This window comes from Notechis scutatus, chromosome 2 (genome assembly GCF_049901735.1).
Source record: "Notechis scutatus isolate UNSWTSFEM ecotype Mainland chromosome 2, rNotScu1.2, whole genome shotgun sequence".
NCBI classification, from domain to species: domain Eukaryota; kingdom Metazoa; phylum Chordata; class Lepidosauria; order Squamata; family Elapidae; genus Notechis; species Notechis scutatus.
Genome location: NC_142010.1, coordinates 156,503,018 through 156,528,241, shown reverse-complemented (window position 1 = coordinate 156,528,241; position 25,224 = coordinate 156,503,018). Strand labels below are relative to the sequence as shown.

At 41.7% G+C, this 25,224-nt stretch overlaps 1 protein-coding gene across 2 annotated transcripts in view; it reads left to right on the top strand.

The window, feature by feature from the left end:
* The window catches only part of PALM3 (paralemmin 3), a 40,344-nt gene extending 17,265 nt beyond the window's left edge, over window positions 1–23,079 (top strand). For both annotated transcript variants that reach the window (XM_087956988.1, XM_026681959.2), the window contains exons 3-8: window positions 5,235–5,315; window positions 5,988–6,112; window positions 9,342–9,441; window positions 13,686–13,716; window positions 14,426–14,533; window positions 19,465–23,079. In XM_087956988.1, coding sequence (XP_087813114.1) covers window positions 5,235–5,315; window positions 5,988–6,112; window positions 9,342–9,441; window positions 13,686–13,716; window positions 14,426–14,533; window positions 19,465–21,818 — 2,799 coding nt within the window. In that variant the 3' untranslated portion in view covers window positions 21,819–23,079. The remainder of the gene's footprint in view (window positions 1–5,234; window positions 5,316–5,987; window positions 6,113–9,341; window positions 9,442–13,685; window positions 13,717–14,425; window positions 14,534–19,464) is intronic.
* The last annotated feature ends 2,145 nt before the right edge of the window (window positions 23,080–25,224 follow it).

Sequence of the window (25,224 nt, the reverse complement as noted above, 5' to 3'; positions counted from 1 at the left end):
ACTTAATAAATGTCTCACAGCTACAGAAATTTTAGGCTCAATTATTCTCATAATCGAGGACTACCTGTAGTTTGGTTCTTTCATACCAGGTTCTTCAAGTCAATCTGCAACCTGGAAATCTGGATTAGCCTGAGCAGCAACTGAGTATGGGGCAGGACTGCACATTAGGGAAGGAGAGGGACAACTTTTTCTCTGGTACATCATTGCACAAATCTCCCCCGTTCCGGATGGTTCTTGTTTGGGCTACTGGTGGAATCATATTAATCCTATGTTCAAAAGGAGCCAAATGTCAGATGATATCATTTATTTAGTCTTTTGCTAGAATAGCCTGTCTCCTTTGAGTGCTATCCTAAAACAAAGTTATTCTAGAAGAATGCTAAACCCACATCCAGCTAATAGTTGCCCTCCTTTTGAATGCATTTATACTGTATATTTTAAAAAAACACAGAACATATTTTGACAAATGGATAAACTTTCTGTTAAAACTCACATCTTCCTCGCTCCATCCCACATTAAGGTGAGCAATTGGTGGATGCTTTCCCATTGGCTGTGATATTCAGTGGGAGGGGAAGGAAGCCAAGCTGAAAGAATATCACCAATTCTTGTATTCCATGTACCATGGAAAAGTAACCCCAAAAAATCTGCATGAACTAGTCACTTACAGTACTGCTTTTATTCAACCAGGCTTTTTCTAGATTTATGGTACTGCAGGTGTTCCCTCTCCCTCCTCCCGAATTTTGCTGTATTCTTTAATAATAGGTAATGCCTATGTTCCTTAATATCACTGTTGGAGACACAGGGCCAGCATTTATTCCCTTTTGTTTTCTGGCCATGCATGCAAAGCAATGCCACAAGAAGTAGTGGTAATGCTCTAAGAACACGTAAAACAAAAACAAAACCCAACACATGCTCCCTAATTTTTCCCTAGTTCACTAAAATGTGGGAAAGTATAAAAGGGAGGAGCAATATTACAATAATATTGCTATCAATGCTTCTTTTTTATTAATGTGACATGGTGCTTTCCTGAGTACAAACAGCATTTGCAAAGGGGAGCCTACAGTTTCGAATTTAACACAGATAAAATAACAAAGAAGGATCCTTTTGGACAACAGAAAGCAGAATGAAGATATTTCATTAGAAGCAAGAGAAAGGAAACTGGATTCCCCCACCACCATCAAAATGGCCTAGTAGGGAACTCTTTGAGGTTAAGAACCATTTTAATGGGTTGTTTTTTTAGGGGTGGGCAATGCAATGAGGCAAAATGGACATTAATAGATCACACACTCAGCTGCGTTTTGTAAAATGTATTGCAGCTTAATATATTTTGTGAATTCATCAAATTCCGGATTGATCAGAAAACTATGATTAAGCCAACTATAGGACCATTTGTGGTCCTAATTTCTGTCTCAGATTAAAAGGACAATAATAGCAGTGTAGCTGGATTAATTTAAAGGTTACTGAAATAATGCATTAACTACAATTCTCAATTCTCACTGTGCCAGTGGCTGTTTACAAAGCTGAAGAAATTGGAACAACCCATATAATTCCTTCCATTCATTAAAAAGTTGCCTTGCTGGGGATGAATTTTCTGAGATTCTCCCTCCACGGGGAGAGGCAGAAGGGACATCCCCCTCTTGAGAATAACGGCTGCTCTCCAGATTTCATTCGATCTTATTTTTGCTGGGAAAAGTTGCCAGATTCTTACTGATTTGTCCAAGGAATGGCTAAAATAAATGACAGGAATGTCCCAAGTAGAAGGGACCTCGGTGCCAGTTGTTCTCCACTTACAGTCTTTGACTTTATGCCCAGGGGCTTTGGGTTTGTGCTAAATATGGGCTGTTTGCCCTGCTCCATGGGAAACCTGGGGTAACCTGAGTCTCTTTCTTTGGCTTATCCTCTCTTCAAACAAATGAATAATTCAGCAGACAATAGCTTCAACCTGAACCAAACAGAAGGAGAGAGAACTTTGGAGCCTTGCCCAGACTTGGAGAAGCAGAGATTGGGTTGGGGTTGTTTCCTGAGCTGCAGCCCAGCTACAATTGTGTGGAGTCTCTCTCTCTCTCTCTCTCTCTCTCTCTCTCTCTCTCACACACACACACACACACACACACATCCTGATAATGAGCATGACATGAATGCTGCATTCCAGAGAGTGTAGCAAATATTTATTGTTATATGAATTGTTTTAGCTAATGCTTCTATGCAGGGATCAGATCTGGACAGATTTTTCCAGATCTGGACAGAGCAGAGTGCAGCAGGGGAAGAGAAGCTGTGAAGCAGCCTGTGACATATCACACAGGAGCGTAGAAACGGGAGCGTAGCGTATGTAATCAGTAACAGACACATCAGTGGCCATATGTCTGCAGCAAGGTGTCTGGTACACTCACAGACTTTGTAAGCAGCAAGTACTCTTGTGACAAAGGAAGCAGAGCCACCAGAAGGTCCATGCCCAAATAGAAATCATTTCTTGGTACTCACTGGCACCAATTAAACTAAAGTCAATACCAGTCTTTATTTTCCAATAGAATAGAATAGAATAGAATAGAATAGAATAGAATAGAATAGAATAGAATAGAATAGAATAGAATAGAATAGAATACTTTATTGGCCAAGTGTGATTGGACACAGAAGGAATTTGTCTTGGTGTAAATACTCTCAGTGTACATAAAGAAAAGGTACATTCGTTAAGAATCAAGGATCATAACGTACAACACTTAATGATAGTCATAGGGTACAATCAACAATCAAATCATACTGGGAAAGAGTCAAGTGGGAGGGGATTATCCAACCCCAAGGCAGATAAGAATTCCATTTCACCTGTTAGCAAGTGAACCACCCAAAATAAGGCAGCCCAAAGCGAACTAAACCATGCCACCTCCTTCCTGCATATGTGATGAGGGATCATAGAGAAGCCTCCTCCTGATCAAGTTCTTATTTAAAGAACCTTTTCTCAGTGACCTGGTACCATTTTGAGGAGCCCTGTTGGGTTGTTTATTAGGTATCAGATCTGTCTGTTTTCTGCTCTCCAAATCCAACGTGGCAGGCAGGGGTTTTATTTCCCTTCTTATCCAAAGTGGGGATTTCTGCATACCTGTAGTTCCACATTAAATCTATGACGTTAGGTAACCGATCTCTGTTAGCAAAAGGGGGAGGATCCTTCCTTTCCTAGAAAGTCATTGCCAGTGAAACGAATGAGCCCCATCCTCAAGAGTTAGATGTTCCAGATAGACACGTGAACATCACGCATCATTGATCGTAACTGGCAGGGAAATACCATCTCCTCTTTCTTAACCATCCCACCTCCGACTCTTTGCTTCCTGTTATAGAATCATTTTTCCAACCATGAAAACCAAACTCCAGGAATGGTGCCTGTCGGCTTTTGCTTCCTTGTTCATATGAATGGAATAAATCACCGGGGAGCCTGTCAGTTTGAATAAAAGGAAGCTTTAACAGATTTCAAAAATATAGATCTTAATGGAGCAGTTCAAGTGCCAAAAAGTTTCAAAATTATTATTAGCTTGTTGGCATTGTCTGAAAAAATAAAACTTACATATTCAGACCAGTGGTGGGATTCGATTTTTTTTTACTACCGGTTCTGTGGGCGTGGCTTGGCGGGCGTGGTGTGACTTGGTGGGTGCGGCATGGCTTGGTGAGCGTGGCAGGGGAAGGATACTACAAAATCTCCATTCCCTCCCCACCCTACTAACCTGCTTTCCAGCTCCGTTCTCCTGTGCAGGGCAACAAAAGAAGACCCAGCCAATCAGCTGGGACTTGGGAGGCAGAGAAGAAATGGGGGTGGGGCCACTCAGAGGTAGTATTCCAAACTACTCAAAATTTCCGCAACCGATTCTCCAGAACTGGTCAGAGCCTGCTGAATTCCACCTCAGATTCAGACGTATAGGAGGAATATTTAGAAGCTACAAGTACAGTAGTTCATAGTGAAGTTTCTAATTGTTAATGGAGGTCACATAGAATGCCTGGCTCTTATTCATAGCCTTCATCTATCATCTGAGCCTGAAACACACACCATTTTGTGTTAACAGAAACTAAAATTTGAATTGTTCCTTGAGCCTTGCTTATGAAGTCTGGTTTCTATTATTTCTAAATAGTGGTTGCTCCAGAGTCTGAAAACATAGTAATCTATGTTTTTGGTTAAAGCCATGTATGGAACGTGTACGGATATATGAATGGAATATGGATATGAAAGATGTTCACTTTTAATTTGACTGTCTGGCCTTATGTGTGGTGCAAATATTGCCTTAGGTGGCACAGCAGGAGAGGGATTTCTGGCTAGCTGCACACTAGCCCTGAAATAGCCTTCCCTCATTCCTATTTAAGTTTTTTTTTTTAAAATTCCGGTTACCTGGAAAGGCTGATCATCCAGTAGCTGTATGAAGATACAGTACTTAATGTGCAATATTACTTTGTCATTTTAAATTTTAATTCTGAAAATTTTAAATATTTTGATTTCTGATACATTGTTTTCTGCCAATACTTTAAAACTTGGTACTGTTTTACTATTAATATTGTAAATCAAAATATGCATTTAGTTAAATTGTGTACTCATTACTGGTTTCTTAAGTGCATGGAAAAAAAAAATAGAAGAAGACACCCAAAAGATCCTTCATAAGAAATCTATGCTAATACATCTGTTGGCATCAAAGCTGCCTTCTTAAGCTTTCCATCCAAAGAGGCGCGGGCTCTCTCTCTGTTCCCAAGGCGTTTGGGGTTTCTGAGAAAACGAAATCAAAGTTGCCGCTGGTAGGGCGAGGGGGTGCGGCAGTCTCTCCCGCGCCTCTTGGTGCTTTCACCGGGCAAGCGTTTCGGAGTTATTCAGGGTGCGTGGAATCGGGAGGCTGGGCGGATTGGGAGGCCTGTGGAGAGACCGGGAGTCCCCAAACCAGCCGGGGGAACGCAGAAGGAATGGACCAAGCGCGGCAGGCGGGACGGCAGTCAAGTGCAGGAGGAGAAGAGGCGCCGGGGAGACAAACGGGGAAAGTCTCGTTTTAAGCGAGGCTGATTCCGCTGGGATTAATCCACGGCGGCGGGATCGGTCAGGCAAACCAGCAGCCGGGTCTGCCGGTCGCCCACGTGGGCTCGGTCCCGCCCTGCCTCCCTCCGCGGCGGGCCCTTTGTCCGCCCTTTTGCAGGGCGGCTCCTGCCTCGCCTCGCCTCGCCACTCTCCGCCTCCCCTCCTCCGCCCACCCACCCCCGTCTTTTTTGCTTTGCTGCAGGAGCGGCGGAGGCTGCAAGAGCGCATCCTAGCCACCCGGCGGGAACTGGAGGAAGAGAGACTGCGAGTCCAACGCCTCAAGGTACCACCCACGAAAAGGAAACAGGAATGGATGGACCACCGAGAGGTGGAGATGGCTGGGCGAGGATCAGAAGCCAAAAGATGGGCGGCGGGAGGGGGGGGCGTTGAAGGCGGAGAGAAAATACTTTGTAAGCCACAGCCGATCTGAGGGGGAAGGAAGAGGCTGAGATGCGCTCTGCTGTGGGTAACACCGACTCTTCGGGGCTAGATATATGTAGGGAATTCCAGAAGGCTGGTTGGGTTTGCACCGTATTCGTTTTTCTTCGGCAGTCTTCTGATGCTTTGCCTTGAGCCAGTTTATTTGTTAGTTTTATATCTTATCTCTCCTCAAAGAACTAGCTCCAGTTTCTCCCCAGAATAAGCTTGTATGTGTGTGGTTGGTGGGGAGAGGGGGGCGGGGGAAGGGAAAGAACGTGTGCATTATGGAGCTGAGTATCTGCACTGGTGGGTGTGTCCAACATCTGCTGTCAAGCCATAGAGCTTCACATGAAATGTCATTTGTATAGGACCATATATATGGGTGTGGCTGAACAAGCATAGGAGTAGATACATGTATGTGTGCATATGCATGGGCTTCAGACTGGAACTCGTTTGTCTTGATGCATCCTGATGGCCCACGTGCATGTCCAGCATGAAGCAGACCCTAAAATGCAACCTCTGTCTCTGTTCTAAGAGGAAATCCCTGCGTGAACGGTGGTTGATGGAGGGAACATCAATGCCTGCTGATGACAAGGATCACATGTCTTCTCTTTGGAAAGCAGAGTCTCGCGTCCAAGACTTAGAACAAGATCTGTCCAGGTGGGTGTGTCCTAAGTGATGGTGGATGTAGAGCTTGGGGAATAGAGTAACTGGAAAGGGTTGCGCTTCTCATCATTTCAACCAGCCAAAGAAGCCGTCATTTCGTAAAGCAGAGTGCTTGTTTCAACAGAAGTGTAACGCAGCATTCAAAGATCATCATTTGCTGCTTTAAGAGGATTTCCTCCATCTGCAACACCTTTGGGATGTAGCAGCTGGGGAGAAGCCAGCCTCAGTTGCTGCTTAGATCATCCTGTCTGTGGCTTTTCTTCCACAGCTGCCTCAGAGTCTCCTGCCCCCTCAACAAACAAGCTCCCGTTAGTTTTCCAGTATCCTCAATGCTTGCCATCTAGAACACTCCAGCCTCCCACCACCCGCCTTGTTTCATGAATTTCCTCCCCAGTTTGCGAAGAATCTCCCACAATCCCCAGTGTCAGAATCATAGAGTAGCCAAATGCATGCATGTCCCCCTTTGGGAGCTCAGGAGAAGCGTCTCAGAAATATGCACGCTTTGATTTCTCCAGAACTCTGCACTTGCTGTTTTCCTTAACTTACACTTTTGGTACCTGCCGGCCTGAAAAAAGAGCTGTAAAGAAGGCAAAAGCTTGCACGCTTTTCTCTGTTATAAATGTTCTGCCCAGTTTTGAATTTGAGATACTTTTCTTCATGAAGCATAAATAACTGAATGGAGCTTAATGTCTTCTCCTGACTTCATTAATTGCCCGAACTTGTTTCCAATTCACTCCCCTCCCCACTGCTTTTTTTTGTTTGTTTGTTTCCCTAAATCACGTTTTTAAGTGTAAGCCACCCTGGGCAGCGACTTTTCTTCTGGTGTTGGTTACTAAATAAAGACCCACATTTACAGCCATTTGTGATTCTGGGTAGAGCTGCAAATAGAGACTGATGATGACATAGAGGTCCTCCGGGGACATCAGGAAGTGCTGCTTAGCTGGGCTTTGGTGTCTCCCTCCTGCCTCTATGAGCATTCTTTCCGGAAGAGGCTAAAAACAAAACTGAACTAAAAGTGTGTATGGAGTCGGAGGTAACAACACACAAGAAACTTAAAACCACTATCTGGCCTGAGGGAACTGGAGAGAGGGAGGATGGAAATAGTCAAATGAGTCAGCAACCCTCCTGAGACAATGCAAAGATAGCCACCAAGCATCCATGGCTGACCTGAAAAAGCTAAGCAGCATTGATTCTTGTTATACTTGGATGGGAGACCATCAGGTAATGCCAAAGTGGACCAGACTAGATTAGACTAGACTGGATTAGGAAGTTGGAAAAACATCTTGGAAGAAATCCACTTCTGGGCCATTGCCAAGAAAACTGCATGGCTGAGCCACAAAGGTGCTGGAGTCATATAAATCCTACCTTTTGAGAGATGGGTGGGAAGCCATAAAGGAACATACATAAATCCGATTGTAAATGTAGCACAGTTCTCTCACGGTGCACACACCTTAAACAGCTACTCAACAATTGCCCAAGAAAGTAAGTAGTGTTCAACTCACAGTATAAAGGACAGCTGGGTGAATTGTTTCTCGAAGGGAATGGGATCTGAAATCTATCTGACTAATGAGACACATTTATTTTAACATTTTTGCCCCTCTACGTAGCCAAGGAGCTTTCCAGTGGAGATTACAAATAGAATAAGAATATAAAATAAAAATAACAAATCAATAAATAATAATTAATTGAATAGTCATCTATATTGAAGTAATAAATTACATCCCCCGGTAGCTGTCTCAGCAGCTTGCAGATGTTTATGTCAAAAGCCAGCTTGTTTAGTACTACAAAAGAATTGAGGATGCTGGTTTAAATCTTCAAAATTCTAAATAGTGGAGAATGTCTGGCCTTCTAGATCCGGGGATTCTGAGTTTAGTAGCATCTAAAGGGCCACAGGTTCTCCAGGTTGTTTTATTCTACAACTAGAATCTCCTCTCTTAAAAAAATCATGTGGGTGTGGTTTGCAGATCAAATCTTTCTTTCATTTTGTGGAGAAAGGCAAATTATAAGAAATGGACCCTTTGGGCTTTCTCACTATGTCAAGCTTACTGTTGACTTTTGTTCAGAAACCAGCTTAAAATACCTGTTCTAATTTGGCTCAAATATATTTTAGGAACACATAAGAAACAGGCATTGAGTTGAACACTTATAGCCGTGATGGTGAACCTATAGCACGCATGCCGGAAGTGGCATGCAGAGCCAGTTCCACTGCGCATGCGCGCACGCCTCCCGCCAGTCAGCTGTTTTTTGGGTATCTGCCGCGCATGCGTGGGGGCAGGGCACATGAGGGAGATGCGTGTGCATGTGCAGGGGGTTGGGGGGAACATGGGGGGGGGGTTGTGCATGCATTGCATTATGGGTGCAGGAATGTGTGTGCACACACTTTCGGCACACGACAAAAAGGTTAGCCATCACTGATTTATAGTAATCTGCTCTAGAACAGGGATCCCCAACCTTTTCGACGCCGCGGCCCGGTTCCGGCGTCAGCTGGGCGCCGCGCGCCGGTTCCGGCGTCAGCTGGCGCCGCCATCTTTTTGACGAAAAATCACTTCCGGTGGCGTCACGGAAGTGATTTTCGTCCAAATAGGCGGCATCAGCGCTCGGTGAGCTTTTTCGGGTAGAAATGGCTTTCTACCCAGAAAAGCTCACCGAGCGCTGGCGCCATCTTTTTGACGAAAAATTGCTTTTTACCAAAAAGATGGCGGCGCCCAGCAACCAGCCCGGTAAGGCTTGTTCCGCGGCCGGTGCGGTCCGCGGACCGGCGGTTGGGGACCCCTGCTCTAGAAGATCTCAAAGCATGTATGATGGTGCCCCAGTCCATCAGTTCCCTGCTAAAAGAGTCTTCTCTTTGCTAACAGGAGTGGAGAAATGCTTGCTGTTTAGATGCTGTTGAATTCACTTCCCAATGGTCTTGCAACCTGGGAATGCTGGGTATGTAGCAGTACGTATCCAGAACAGTTTTCTCAACCTTGGCAAAATTGAGATGTACACAGCTCCCAGAGTTCCGCGAGCGTATATGTATATGCTGGCTGGAAAATTCTGGGATTGAAGTTCACACGTCTTAAAGTTGCCACGGTTGGTAAACCCCAATCTAGAGGATCCCAGGTTCTCCGTCTTTGATGCAGAACCTGGACCTCAGTTACCAATGTGCTTTAAGGGAATACTTCTCTTGCATTCCCCTACGGTCTGTACTTTTTCTAATATCCCATTCTTTCTCTCTCTGAAGTCTTCAGTCTCAAATGCAGGACCTAGATAATATGGACCTTCCCGAAGGACAGCAGCAGCAGCCTCTGAAGGAGGTGAAGCCATTGGATGGCATTGTGAAGGTACTTATTATTAATTTGTATGCTGCCAAATCTTGTAGCTTCACAGCAGCGTATAACAAAAGAGAAACAGAGTAAAGCATCCATGGTGAAAGATGCAATACATTTTAATAAATAAAATAAAAAGACAAGTCAGATTAAACAGCTGACTAATAAAACCTTGTTCTGGATGGCATTTAGTGGTCCTTAAAGATGCTCTGGAAGTATATTGCTATCTTCAGAACGCCATTCTCTCTCTGTGTCTCTCTCTCTCTCTCCCATCTCTGTGTCTTTCTTTTTGTATAAACCTATTGGTATCATCAATCCTTTTTATTAGTTTATAACATAAACTACAAAAATACAAAAGCAAATAATAGAAAAGATAGGGGAGAGGAGGGAAAAGTGTAGAGAAGAAGGGAAAAAGAAAGAAAAGGCATTGACGTCTGACTCCCTTTTGTATAGTAGAATAAGAAGCAACATTCAGAGGTGGTATTCAGCAGGTTTTGACCAGTTCTGGAGAACCGGTAGCAGAAATTTTGAGTAGTTCGGAGAACCGGTAGTGGAAATTTGGAGTAGTTCAGAATACTACCTCTGAATTGGCCCCGCCCCCATCTATTCTCTGCCTCCCGAGTCCCAGCTGATTGGCTGGGTCTTCTTTGGTTGCCCTGCACAGGAGAACGGAGCTGGAAAGCAGGTTAGTGGGGTGGGGAGGGAATGGGATTTTGCAGTAACCTTCCCCTGCCACGCCCACCAAGCCATGCCACACCCACCAAGCCACACCCACAGAACAGGTAGTAAAAAATTTTGAATCCCACCACTGGTAACATTGAATCTGAGCTTTTAACTTTAACATAGTAATATATAGTATATTAGTCATTTCTATAACAACAGATCTATCTAATCAGTAAAACCCAAAATAAAAGTTTAATCTTTTTCCACCTCAAGCACAAAGTCCAGATGCGGTTTCCAAGTAGAAACAAAAGTATTTGTGGTTTTTTTCTTTTATCAAAGCAGTTAATTTAGCCATGCATAAGCTTTTGTAGCCATTCATCCATTGTAGGGATTAAAGTGTCCTTCCATTTTTGCTACCGTCAACACACAGACACACACTAAAATTCCAAAAGTTTTTCCAAGTCTTTTTCTATTAAACCCAAGAGAAAAGTTTCTGCTTTTATCTTTATATTCACTTTGAGAATCTTCTGTATTACAATATGACTCCTACTCCAATATTTCTTTGCTTTATCACATTTCAACCATAAATGATAAAAGGTCCCTTTTTGACATTTGCATTTCCAACATTCATTCGAAACACCTTTATACATTCTTGATAACTTATCTGGTGTTAAATACCAATGATACATCATTTTATAAAATGTTTTTTTTAAATTGTAATTTAATGTAAATTTTAAACCTTTCATCCACATATTCTCCCATTGTTCAAGCTTTACATTGTATCCAAACTTCTTTGGCCACTGAATCATACAATGCTTTACAAAGTCACTTTCCAAATTCAAATTCAATAACATTTTGTAGATCTTGGCAATAATATGTTCATCACTACCACAAGATAGGATTTCTAATTCATTGTTAACAGAACCAAATAAAACCCACATTTCTCTTTGTCTAATTTAAATATTTCAGTTGTAAACCAGTGGCAGACTTGTCCTTCTGATTCTAGCTCTTTCTTAGACTTGAGGATAGGATCACAAAAATTAAAAGTTATTATTTTACCATAAGTCTACCAGTCTGGCTTTGCCACCATTACTTTTCTTTAAAAAGCTTTCTGGTGAGACACCCAGAGAGGTATCCTCAAAGAAAACCTTATTTTATATTTATTCCAAACTCTTACAATGGCATATCTAACAAAGTGATTGTTAAAAATCAACATTTACTTTAACCTTCTCATAACCATGCCATCCAAATCTTAATTTATGACCTTCTAAATCAAGTAGCCTAGAAGATAGTTGCAACATGAGAACAGCAGCTAGTACCGGTCAATGTGTAGAACATTGTAAATATCTAATCATACAGTTATGGCTTGTGTCACTATAGATATAAGCAGATTAAGAGCCTTTCTTTGCAGCCTCAAGGTTTACAAACGTGATCATGACCTTCCAGAGACTGTTGTCCAGTAGAAAGTTTTAATTCACATTAGAAGTCTTTGCAGCAAAAAATAAAAAAAAATAAAGCTGTGTCCAACTCCTACTCTGAAAATCTTTATTATGGTCATAGAACAGCATAGGAAAGGTGAAATAAAAAGCAATAATTTTAAAAGTGAAAGAGAATGTAAAATACATAAAGTTAAAACAGTGTGTGTGTGTATTGCGTGTGTGTGTGTGTGTGTGTATACACACACACACACACAATTTTTTAAAAAAAAACCTATAAAAAGGGATAAAAATTTATCCAACTCCTGGTGACTAATATGAACACATCTGTGCAATTGTCTTAAGAGAGATGCCAAAGTCATTTGCCATATCTTTCTTGTGCTGTTTTTTTTATGTAGGTTCCCAGTCGATCCTACAGTCTTGCATTTTACTGATTTTCACCTTCCATGTACTAAGAAGGGTTGACCATGGTTAGCTTTCTATATTATTAGATAAAATTATCCAGGGGTGGGATTCAATCAGTGTTACTACAGGTTCGGTGATTACGTTTTGCACGCTGCACACGCATATAAAGAAAACATCAGCTGTGCTGCACAGACAGCTGAAAAGCGCTGCACGCAGGTGCACAGCGTTTGAAAAGCCTCTTTTTCCCTGCTTTTTCAACCACAGCTGTGCCGCGCAAAGCAGCTGAGGTTGAAAAAGCAGGAAATAAAGGACAGGTAAGAGCCCGGGCGGGCGGATGGGCTAAACAGCAGCAAACACAGAACCGGTTTGGTGTCTGCTGCTCTTCAGAGCTACTGGTTCTATAGAGCCGGGCAGAACCGGTAGCATCCCACCCCTGAATTTATCTCATTTCACTGTTATTATGCTCAAACCTACAGTGAATGAAATCAATTTCAAGTCCAGCTTTAATTCAGGTCTCATTCAATGGTGGGATTCAAATTTTTGTACTACTGGTTCTGTGGGTGTGGCTTGATGGGCATGGCAGGAGAAGGACACTGTAAAATCTCTATTCCCCACCCCTACCTCATTAACCTGCTTTCCAGATCCGTTCTCCTGTGCAGGGCAACAGAAGAAGACCCAGCCAATCAGCTGGGATTCAGGAGGCAGAGAATAGATAGGGATGGAGCCAGTCAGAGGTGGGATTTTCCGATTCTCCAAACTACTCAAAATTTCTACTACCGGTTCTCCAGAACTGGTCAGAACCTGCTGAATACCATCTCTGGTCTCATCCCCCTTTTAAAAATCTTATTTGAAACTTGATTGCACTGTTCAGCTCAAGAACTCACCTCCCTTTTCATTCTTCTGCCATTCCAAAAATGGTATCAGATCAGAAGCAAGGCATTCACCAGGAAAAATATTCAGACAGATAGGTCAAGCTTTGAAATTGGTCTATGTTTTTTTTGTCTTTGGGAGCAGCATGCTGATGGTGAAGTTTTTCTAATGGAAATAGGCCTCAGCTGGAGCATTTGAAGAAAATGCTCTATCGCAATTTTCATGAATAAAAAAGCAAGATTATGTTACAACTACAATATGCTAAGACAAAATTAAACAATATGTATTTGCACAATCATTTCCAGACTGAGGGCAGTTCCAGATCGAATTTTAAGTACTGTGCCGGGAGCTATATTTTAAAAAGCAAAAACTATTTTTGATTTAATTTCAGTTAAGCTTCAAATATAATTAATATAATTTCACCCTCTGTTATGTTAAAAAAAATCATGCAATAAACAGTTTTAGTAGTGTCTGGGGGGTGATTTTCAGGTTTTAGTGACCACATTTGGTATGTGAGGCTTTAGATTGGGCACTTCAGAGTAGCATGAGAGATGAACCTGATATACAATCTGTTAACTCAAGTAATGAGCCTATTGTTTTAAAGAGTTACCAAACTGCTGTGGATGTTGCACAAATGGTATCCAGGTAAACACAAAACCTCCGGCCAAAGGCTTCTGATGCAATCTGGCAAATACCCGTCATTCATACCCCTCCCGACACAAGTTTAACCTTGAAAAGGAAAATGATTGTATCCCTATTCGTCGTGGTGACAATGTTTCCTCTGAGAATGATCAAGTTAAATATAGATAAAGTGCATTTAGCTTATTTATACAAAATCTCCTTGATTATCACCTTATCAAAAAAAAAAAATTCTTTTGTTTTCAGATTGATGGGACGTCTTCCTCTTCTCCAGAAAGTGAGTAATTTTCTATTTGGTAAGATGCAGACTGTCTGGAGTACTTTGTCACACCGGGCACAATCAGCCTGGAAATTCTTTTATGTAATTGCATTAAAATAAATAAGACTATTTACAGACCAATTAGTAGAAGAGATAACTAATGGTAATTTCATATAATTTGGGCTGCATTTATCTAAGTGAGTCACACTTGAATTGTCTAGTAGTTGCAGACCAAGTCCTCTGCTCGTACTTATGGATCAGTATAAAAAGTGCCTTGCCCAAGCAAATGGTAGTGTTATATCTCATCTGACCTAAAATGTTGTGGTCTCTGGCCTAAATTTCAAGTTTTTAACCTCTTTCACCCAGCTAAAATATTAAAATGATGAATTAACTAAAGGGCAAACTATTATTTACAAAGTTATCCATACGTTATCCATAACTACACTGCTCTACACTGCTCTACACTGAGGGTAAATTGGTTCTAAATTGGAAATCGTTCAGTTACTGAAATTCTTACAACTTTCATCTCAGTAAATCTTGTTAAATCCGAGTTTGTAAGACTAATTAGTTTTGTTTGACTTTGAACTGTCAATCTTAGCAAGGGTACCAGATTGCTTTATCACCAGGTTTTACATTTTGAGCTACAAAAAAACATATTTTGGCTCCAGCATTCTTCCTCTGCAAAGGGACCTGGTTAAGCTAACTGAAAGTAATGCTTTCTTTACAGAGGGAACTACTACTGAGACCAAACTTGAGTTGGCTTCTGTTTCTCCTCAAAAGCCCATGGAGGCAGCAGCCAAAGAACAACTGGAGAATGGAGATATGTCCGGAGATGGTGGGTATTAGCCATTGGCAAGGTCTGCCATTAGGTAAGGGATCAAGCCAGATCCTTGGATAGCGATAAAAAGGAAAATCCACAGTCCAAAGGACAATTGGCAGAACTGCTGAGCAAGTTTGCACACGTCACATGATTTCTCACAAACATGAACTTTGAAATAGGGTGGTAGAAAATTTGGCATCACAAAAATATATTGATTTCTGCTGTAAGCAGATTGGTCCTTTTTGGAGTCAGGACTTTTGAAGATTCATTCTGGTTTTAAAAGAGTAATCTGGGTTAAAATCACTTTATTTTGTTGAGAGTTCATGACAAATGAAATCCCGTGGTTCTCAGGAGCTCTCATTTGAAACATAGGCTTTTTTGCTATTATTGACCACTAAAATGCTAATACTTGGGAAGGATCCAGTGTGTATTGGAAGCACTGTAGCTTCAGGCAAAATTATGGTAAGGCCAATTTCATGAAATGAGGCTTTATCCTCTACTGTTTGTAAAATCTGCTGCATGGGAAACTTCTGGCCACATGAGAGTCACGTGATCTTTTTTTTTAAACAAATTTTATTCAGTTTTTCACATTAAAAACAAAAATCTCTTTTTAGTGGACAACATATTTCCAGGTCATCACCTTTACATACAAATATGACAGCAATTATACATTCATATATGCATACTTAATTCTATTATTACCTTTTCCATTCCAAATTTTTGGTAAGGAGAGAAACAAACACATTAATTTTAACCTCTTTCATTAATCTCAATCGAAACATCTTTTTGTTTCATTTCAATTATTTCAAATATAATCCTTTAATATTTATTTTAAAAATAAAGATAAACAATATGTGTTTGCATAATAATAATAATAATAATAATAGTTACCAATGTCTCTCCTTGCTTTTAATAGTCTATATTCTTATTTAGTTGGTTCTTTAGTCTGTCATATTCCCTTTCCATTACACATTCTTTTTATAAATTCTAGATTAATATAAATTTTAACACTAAAAAAAACCAAAACCAAGTATAGGTTTCCCCCCTTTTACTGTTTTGAATGTGACACCTCAATGATTAAAATATACCTTTATTCCCTCATCTTGATTCCCAATAAACCATTATTTTTAAAAAGTTACAATAATAATAATTACATCTTTTTATTTGGATTCCGCAGCATATTTCCCCCCCTTGATTTTTAATTAGAGTTATCAGTATCTATATTACCCTATTTTCTAAATATTTTTAATTGCAGAAATATTCTTATTACCCCTTGTCACCCTGCAGGATCCCCTTTTTAATTCATCAACCATTATCTCTGAAAAAGCAATTTCTTTTCAACATTTTACTATTCCGTATTTCTTTATTTCATGCACCTGTTTCTTACTGCTTCTCCTCCCCCTCTTTTCCCCATATCTTTTGTCATTCCAGTTTATATCCCTCTCTTTCTTAATATCTGATTAATATCTTAATATCTGATTAATATCTGACGTATCTGATATTAGCACAATTGAGAAAGTCCAGAAATATTTCACAAGAAGAGTTCTCCACTCCTCTACTCGTTGTAGAATACCTTATGCCACCAGACTTGAAATTCTAGAACTAGAAAACCTTGAATTACGCCGTCTTCGGTCTGATTTAAGCATGGTATATAAAATCATACATTGCAATGTCCTACCTGTCAATGAATACTTCAGCTTCAACCATAACAACACAAGAGCACACAATAGATACAAACTCAAAGTTAACCGCACCAAACTTGATTGCAGGAAATACGACTTCAGCAATAGAGTGGTCAATGTCTGGAATACTCTACCCGACTCTGTAGTTTCTTCCCCAAACCCCAAAAACTTTAACCTTAGACTGTCTACTATTGACCTCACCCCTTTCCTAAGAGGTCTGTAGGGGGCGTGCATAAGCGCACCAACGTGCCTACTGTCCCTGTCCTATTGTTTCTCTTATTCTTCTTTTATTTTTCTTATATGTACCCATTTCATGTATTCACAACTATGTATACACTTATACTTATTATCTTGTAAACAATTGGCAAATCAAATAAATAAATAAATAAAAATAAAATAAATATCTTCCTTTCCCCTTTTCTGCTGGGTCTTTCTGCCTTTCCTGACTTCACAGGTATTCCCCCTTTTGATTGCCTTCTTAAATCTCAACTTTTTAACCTTCCTTCTTTCCCCACTTCTTTGTAGTGTTCTTTGTGTTAATTGTCTATTTAAAATGTCTTCTCCTTGAGTCGACTCCTCCTCCTCTGAAGCTCTTTCTTCTTGTTCTTCAATCGCCATTTCCATTTTTTCTAACACAGAGCAAAGTGATTCGCCTCTTTCCTGTAGTAATTCTCTCATATTTTTAAGTTCCATTTTTAATTCCCGAAGAGATGTCATCATTACACACTCTTATATTTTATGATCGTTAAAGTCCACACAAAAAACCACTTTTACTTTCCTTCTTTCTTCTTTCAATTTTCTAAAGTTCTCAGTTATTCCAGCCCAGGGTCTATACCAAAAACATCAATCAATCCCACAGTCAGTCTTTCCTTGCTTTTTTCTTTATTCTGGTTCTGCTTTCACTTTCTAAGATTCTTACTTGGTTTCAATATTTCTTTAATATTATATCCACACAAGTTCATTCAGAAACAGGATGCTTTTCCCTTTTGTTTGAGCTCCTCCCTCATAAGGCCTCCCACTTCTGCCAAAGCCTTGATCTTTCCAGCCCAGCCCAGCCCCAATTTCTGTCAGAAAGATCTTATCTCTGATTGGCTGCTGATTGGAGATCAGGCTTTCCATAGGCACACAAGTACTATTTTGTACTGCAAACAACTTTAATAGCCTCTATAGTGGATAATGGAGATAGTTTAAATATCCTTATTAAACAGTAAAAGTGGGGTTCTTTTTTCCTAAAGACAGAAGAAATCTTGCCTTTCCCAAATGTGCCTTTTGACCCAGTACCACAGTAACTATCCATGGAGATTGTTCCACAGGGTTTTGTATTAGTGTAAATGGTATAAATAGGAGATGGAGAGTGGTGGGGAGAGAGACATGGTGGTGCAATGGGTTAAAATGCAGTACTGCAAGCTAATTCTGCTGCCTGCCGGCTGCCTACAGTTCAGTAGTTTGAGTCTAACAGGCTTGAGGTTGACTCAGCCTTCCATCCTTCCGAGGTCAGTAAAATGACCCAGATTGTTGGGGGCAATATGCTGACTTTGTAAAGTGCTTAGAGAGGGCTGTAAAGGAAGCGCTGTGAAGCGGTATATAAATCTAAGCGCTCCTGTGATATATGTTATGTTCTGCTTGCCCTGTGGGATACTCTTCAAGGATGACATGTAGGCTGTGGCCATTCTGGGCGAAATCTAGCCAAAAGTGTTTCTGGTTTTGTGCTATTTTCCTCTCCCTGCTATTCCTGCCCACTCCTCCTTTCTCTCCCCTTTCTCTTCCCACTTACCTAGAGGACTAAGGAACAATGTCATTTTCCCAGAGGGTGCTTTTAGAGAGCTTTTAAAATGAAGCTTTCAGCCTGTCTCCCTCAGCATTGCAAAACGGAGGGTGGGTGGGAGTGGTGTCATTATAGATGGGCACTGTACCTTCTACAATATGGAAGCTGTAAGCATTGTTTGGTGGAAGGGACATCTCGTGTGGGAAAGGTTATCTGAAACTTTTAAACGTGAAAAACCATCACATAAAAGTGGAGCTGGAAAGATAAAGTTATTGTAGACTTTCTTCAGTTGTCATCAGTGTATTTGTACTTAATGGAGCTTCTTGGCTAGCAGACAGATCCCTACCCAGGAGGCTACTTGCAGAGTTGGAGCCGTATGTAAGAGAAATAGGGATCAGACAAAAATGGGGAGATAGATCTGAGTAAATGCAGCAGACTGTGCCATGAATTTGGAAATAGGGATTAAGGGGCTAAAGTCGAAGGTTGCTTCATCTGCTGTGCAGTGGGGTGGCTGAAGTAGAAATTCTAAATTGCATTGTCCCCTTCCATCAATGCACAATCCCTTAGGGAAGATCTCTGGTGCAAGTTGCACTGAAATAAATAGAAGGCACAACTGCCCAGATATAAATCAAGATAGGAAGATAAGCCATATCATAGTGTAAATGTCAATAGTTGGGTTATACAGTATTCTAGCCTCCCTGATGCTGCAAGATCATTTTATATCCTCATGGTAAATCCACACAGATTTACAGAACTCTGTGGATTATCAGCTTGGTCTTGAGAGAGCCTGGTCTTAGTTGAAAGAAATGTTAATGTCATGAGCAACCCTTGTAAAGCTCCACCTTGTACAAAGGAGGCCTAAAACAGAGCCTTGGGCTATCCCATTGCTTCCTTCTCTCCGAGCAGATGTAATTCCATTAAAGACTACGCATTCAGTGTGGTTTGTCAGCTAGTTACAAATCTATCTGGTGGTGATGTCTATCTCAGATTTTTTTAGCTTACCAAGAAATAGGTTGTGGTCCACTTTGTCAAAAGGTTATGGAAATCTAAATATACTATGTCTACCACATTTTGCTGGTCCACTAATTTGTGGTCCACTTTGTCAAAAAATGAAATAAAGTGCCATGTCCAAACTAGGGACAAAGACGATTGGGCATCATCACAGAGGTAGACCAGCTGAATATGAGATCTCCACGTCAGACTGAGAGTTATACTGTTGTCAAAAAGCTATCACTCTCATAACTTATAAGACCCAGGTTTTGGAGGCAGGTGGAGGTCAAGAAAGCCATAATAAAGCAAACCATTATCTGTACTATATCTGCCAAAATCAGAAGTGTTCAGTAAACATAAATCAACTCTAAGAATTCTAAAACTTGTAGTTCTCATGCATATGGAGGGCACCAAATTGGGGAAGGTTGGCTTTTATCTTACTGGATATATTTAAAAAGAGAATATAGATCAGAACCAGAATATGTGACATTTCCTTTTGTTCTCCAAAGGTATTTCTGGCAATGAATGCAGCTCTGAAAAAACAGAAGTCAAAGTAAACCCTGTGACTTTAGAAGGTGGGGATTTTCAGCCTCATCAAGGGAAAATCGAGGCTGCTCCTACTACGAAGAATTTGGATCCTAATGAAGCCCCTACTGCTTACCAAAGAAAGCTGGCAGTGGAAAAGATGGTCATCAGAGATCATTTGGGGCAGGAAGTGGGAAGCATGGATGTTGTTGGGCAGACACAGAATTTCATTAGAAAAGAGGATGAGTTGGGAGACCATGATAACATAGGAAATGACTGTGAAGAATGGAATACTTCAGGTAGTCTTTGCAATGTGGTGGATCAAAAGAAGACTGGTTGTGCTACCGAAAACCACCTGGACTGTGATCTTGGTAGCCGTGATGGCCCAGATGGAGCGCCTCCAACTTCTCATGATCAACAAAATCCTTCAAACCTTCTGCAGGATAATGCTAACTGCTTTGATTCCCCCAGGAAGCAGGGAGATAGTGAACAGGGGATAGGCTTGTTGGTCAAGGAGTCAGTTCTGATGGAAATGGGGCAGAAAGAACTACCAGAACAAAATGCAGACAAGGCAGAGCCTGCCAGAAACCTGGCAATCTGTGATGTTGCTACAGAAGAAGCAGCAGGGAACCAGGCAAATCATACACAGAGGGAAGAGATGCAAGAATGCCATGGATCAGACACAATAATGCTGGAAGCAGCAGAAGAGGAGGAAGAGACCAAACAATCTGTTTCAAACCATATCATTCTTGGTCAAGAAACAATTACGAATCCTTTGGAAGAAGCTAAGCTAGATCCAGTAATGACTTCATCTTCATCGGATCAAATTCCTTCTCTGTCAGATACTAAAGTATCCCTTCCAGAACAGAATCCATTATCTTTTCAGGAAACTGAAATTCTATTCCTGGAGTCGGAACAGTCATTATTACCAAATCAGAGCCCATCACTCCTTTTGGACCAATCTGTTTCACTGCAAGAAAATAAGGATTCTCTTCTAGGTCAAACCCCATCTTCATTGCCAGAGTCCTTGATAGCATCAAATCCATCATCTTTGCAAGACCATTTTTCTTCTCCAGAACAGAAAGCATTCTCATTACAAGATGATACTACTACTCAAGAACCTAAAGGCTTCTTATCGAACCGGACCCCGTTGTCCATATCTGAAACTACTGAAAAAAATCTAGACCAGATCTCAACAGCTCTTCAAGAATGTAGTGATTCAGTAGTAGATCAAATACTGCCCAACTCTCCAGACCAGCTCCCATCTCTGCCAGAAAAGATTCCTTCCTCGTTACATGAAGGACAGAGATCACCCCACATCTTGCCAACTGTTCTGGGCCAAGAACAGTCTGTGTTGGAGATGAAAGGTTCCCTTCTGGATATAGCCCCTTCTGTTACTAATCAACTCTCTCCTCTGTCTGATCAAATCATGCCCCTTGAAGAAGCCAATAATCCTTCCTTGGAAGAAGTTCCAGTACCTTTGCAAGTCCAAATGCCAACTGTTACAGAAACTCAAACGCTGCTTCTTTCTGAGGGTGATAAATTTTCTTCAGGACAGACCCCATTAACTGAGAATGAAAAGAAGGAGACGCCAACAACTGGGCCAGACCAAAATCCCCTTGCCCCCCAGGACCAGAAACTCCCATTTCTGGATGGCAAGGAAGTGACAGGATCTCTAATTGATCATTCACCACTTCAAAATCAGACCTCTTCCTGTCTTCCAGAAGGATCACTTCAAGAGCAAGCTCAACCAACAGTAGTGGAGCACATGTCAGTCTCTCTGCAGGACCAAACCTCTTCCCTTAAAGAAACAGAAGAGACTCTTCCAGGAAAGACATCTCCATTTCTTGTGGAAAAGACGCCCACCCTGTTGGCTCAAACTCCAACCCCTAACAAAGACCAGGGTCCAATACTACAAGAGACAACTGTTCTTGATGCTTTGTCAACTGTCAATCAAGACTCTGCTCAACCCCTTCTGGATGCAGCTGTAAATTCAGAGAATCGGGAACTGAAAGAAGATAGAGATGCTAATTTGGCTTCAGAAGCCGAGACCACTGAGATCCAAGAAAATATTGCTGCTGAGCAACAACCCTTGTTGAATGAGCTGAAAACCACAGTAACCACCCAGGACATTTCCCTAGGAGATCAGCAGCAGTCCAAGAGTGGGATCCAAAAGCACCAGGGTGCCTCAATCCAGGAGGCCCCAATTTACATCACTACTGATGGCAATCCCGCCTCATGCCACCTCCAACCTGCAGCGTCACACCAGGAGGAGGATCAAGAGCAGGGGCAGAACAGACGTAAGCAGAAGACATGCCAGTGCTGCTTGGTCATGTAAGCTTGGCGTCTTTCACTCAGTTGAGGAGAACAGGTGTCATTGATCTGGTCCTAGCAGCAGGCTCTGAAAGTGGTAACATGCCCTGCTAATCATGTAGTGTAAGCATCTCACACATTCACGCATGCGCATGCACACACATGCATACAGTACACACTCCATGGAGGGATTTGAAAGCAAGTTGCCTAGATGGGTCCATGGAAGGCTTGCTGCATCACAAAAGAGAGAATGTTCAATGACAGGATTGTTTCTCTTTTATTGATTTCTCATAGCTCTCCTCCCAGTTTTCCTGGAGGCAGAAAATGAGGGATGCCCTGCTTGGGCAGATTGTATCGGCCCACACAATTCTCCTGCAGCATGCACACTTCTCCCTACACTAGCAGTGTAGACCTGCATTTTTCTTGGCGCTGTCAAATACTGTATCACCATTCCCTCCACTTATAGTTTATGTGCCTGCATGTCATCCTCGTTGTGCGTGCATGTACATTACACATTCAGAATGCACATGTGTTTGCACAAAGGTTAATAACATGCAAACCGAGATAGAGGCATATCCATCTTTTCTTCCTTTGGCTTGCAAGGTATTTTCCTATCTTGGAAAACACCTGAGTTATGTGCCATTTACAAACCTACAGGCTTCCACCACCTTTTCACAGGGCTGGACACAAAGGCTACAATATGCACGCAGAACTCCTGCCATCCACACTCTCCGCATGTGCCTGAACCCCGTCTGGTGAGTTGGCATGACTCACCAAGTCAATCTGGACCCATTCCAGACACTAAGCAATACCCTCTTCCTCCTGTTCCCACCTCCTGAACCTCTGCTAAGATGGCCAGCTGAACACAACTAATCTTGCAGGGCAGTGACAAACAGGACACAAGAGGACCTCCTGCCAATAGGCGGTGCATTGCAGGGACTTTGAACAAGGCACTGTTGGAACCTTCTCTCCTAAATGTGGTCTCCAGTTAAGATCTCGTGTGTGGTAGACTCAATGTTCTGCCTCCCAAAACGGACTGAGAAATCTTTCCTAGCTCTGATTCTTCCCTTCCTATAAAAAGCCTGGGTTTGTGTCCTGCTAGGTCACAGGCTCTTCCCTCAACCCTTCATGTCCTCCTTTCGGTGACTGTTTATTCTGTGCACTTTGTTTTAATTTTAGTTATATAACTTCTGTTGGGGCCACCACCTAAGCCAGTAAGAGCCTTTTAAATGTCAGTTTCTGGCTAATACTGATTCTCAATTAAAGTCAGATGCAATGACAAGCAATACCTGTGACTCTGCTTGGGGTAGGGACATGAGCATTTGCCTCCTGGGCTTGGAAATGGGGCAGGCCTGTAAAACTGTCTGATGATCCACTGTGTGCCAATTATCAAAGACCCAAATGTGATCTGGGGCTAGACGAAGGATGAAGAGTTGGCGATCCTGTCTCTTTCTCTGAAGTTTTCCAGTCCTGGGAAAGAGGTACCAGTTAAGAGCCACTTTACGATCCCTCCTTTTCCAACAAGGGCTTATCATGAATAATAAATAATAATGCATTATATTTATGTATGGCTTTCAAAGTGCTGAAAGTACATCCCATGCAATCTCAGTCATACTTAACAATACAGTTAAGTAGGTCAGTGCTCCATCAAGTTAGAGGAATGGAGAAGGGAAAGCAGAGGCTGGAAGGACAGACCCCCTTGCTTAAGATCTCACGCCATGCCTCAAACCTGTAGCCTTTTCCTTCTAGTGACGGTGGCTGCTGAAGTAATATAAGGAGGGGGCACAAGTAAGCACTGCTGGGGTGAAGTTTCTTCCAGGGCTCCAATTCCAAATGTCTCATGGGGAGAAGAAATAGCAACAAAAGTCATCTGAGATGCATAATATAAACATACCAAGTGTGTTCTTGGCAAAGCTGAGGTTTTGGACCTGGAATGGTGGTGAGAAGCAGCTCTTTCCCTCCCTCTGAATACTTTGGTCCACTGCATTGTGACAGTAATATATGTGTGTATAGAACAGATAAAGTACTTGATATCAATGTCTTGAGAACGAAATCCTTCCAGTTGAGGAGAAGCCAAGTAGATGGTGTTTGTTTGTATGGCAGGGAATCAGCCATCCATGTGCTCCAACAAACGGGTCACTCAAACTGCTGATTTCTGATGGCACAAAGTTTGCAATGACACACATCAAACAAATTATTAAGGTTTTATTTCAGAATAACAGAGTTGGAAGGGACCTTGGAGGTCTTTTAGTCCAACCTCCTGCTCTTATTTATTTATTTATCTTATTTAAGGGAAGTTTGAGCTGCGGGTGCAAAAAAAAACAAAAACCCTGCCCATTGCCTTGTGTCAGTTTAAGGACAGAAGTGGCATCTGAGTAAAAACAGAAAGAGTGCTCAATTTGGGGGCAAATATAATACATATAAAATTCACAGTGCTAAGATTACAACGTATATTTATAGACACACAAACACATACCTTCCCTTTCAAACTGACCAAGGACTGATACAAGAGAAAAACCACAGGAAAGCAAGCTTGATTCTGAACCCCATTATTAGATCTGCCCATTCCTGTCTGCACATAGGACCATCTTTTGCTGTCTGATGATTTTTCCACCCATCCAATATCACTGTTGGCCTTTTTGCCTGTAGGGTATTCCTGCCCCCTATTTTTCGTGACATCCTCCTCAAGGTCCTGCGGAATTTATATAACCATGGATGAAATCATCCAAAAGGACGCTTCTGTTGGCTTTGCCACCCAGTCTTCTATTTCTGCAACAGATACTTTTATTTTCTCACCTGAGTGCTTTCCTGTGGAAATTTAAGGCAACTTCCAACTTCTTTCTATGTTTCAGAAGTATGATAGTTGTGCTATGCAGCCAATACGGGTTTTGGAAGCTCCAAAGGACAGAAGATGAGGTTGGATGTTTCATAGTGTACAATGTGTGACAAAGCTGTACTTGATCCGACTTCGGCAGGGAGGGAGGAAATGGATTTGTCAGGTTTCTAGCCAACCAGGGCTCCAAAAGTAGATGTCTTGGAAGAAGTCTTGGAAGAAGAGTTCCAGATGTCTTGGAAGAAGAGTTCCTTGAAAGATCCTCCTGAGACTCAGACCATGCAGACTTAACTTGGCAAGAGATGTGAAATTGATCAGGCCAAGCCTTCATTCAGTGCCCAATAAGGCAGTGGGTTTCACAGCTTTGAGAAACAAGCACACGTCATTTTAATGTTCACCCAAGATCTGTGAGGGGCTCTTCACAAATAAGACAAAGTGCCATTTGATTTTACTAAATCCTACTGAGAAAAGTGAGCCCAGAAGCTTCTCTTCCCAGCTTGATCTACCTTTAGCAAGGCTACCAAACTCTGCTTTTTCCCCAAATCCCAAAGCCACGTGCTTTAATATGACAGCAGTTACTTTACCAATGCCATGGCTA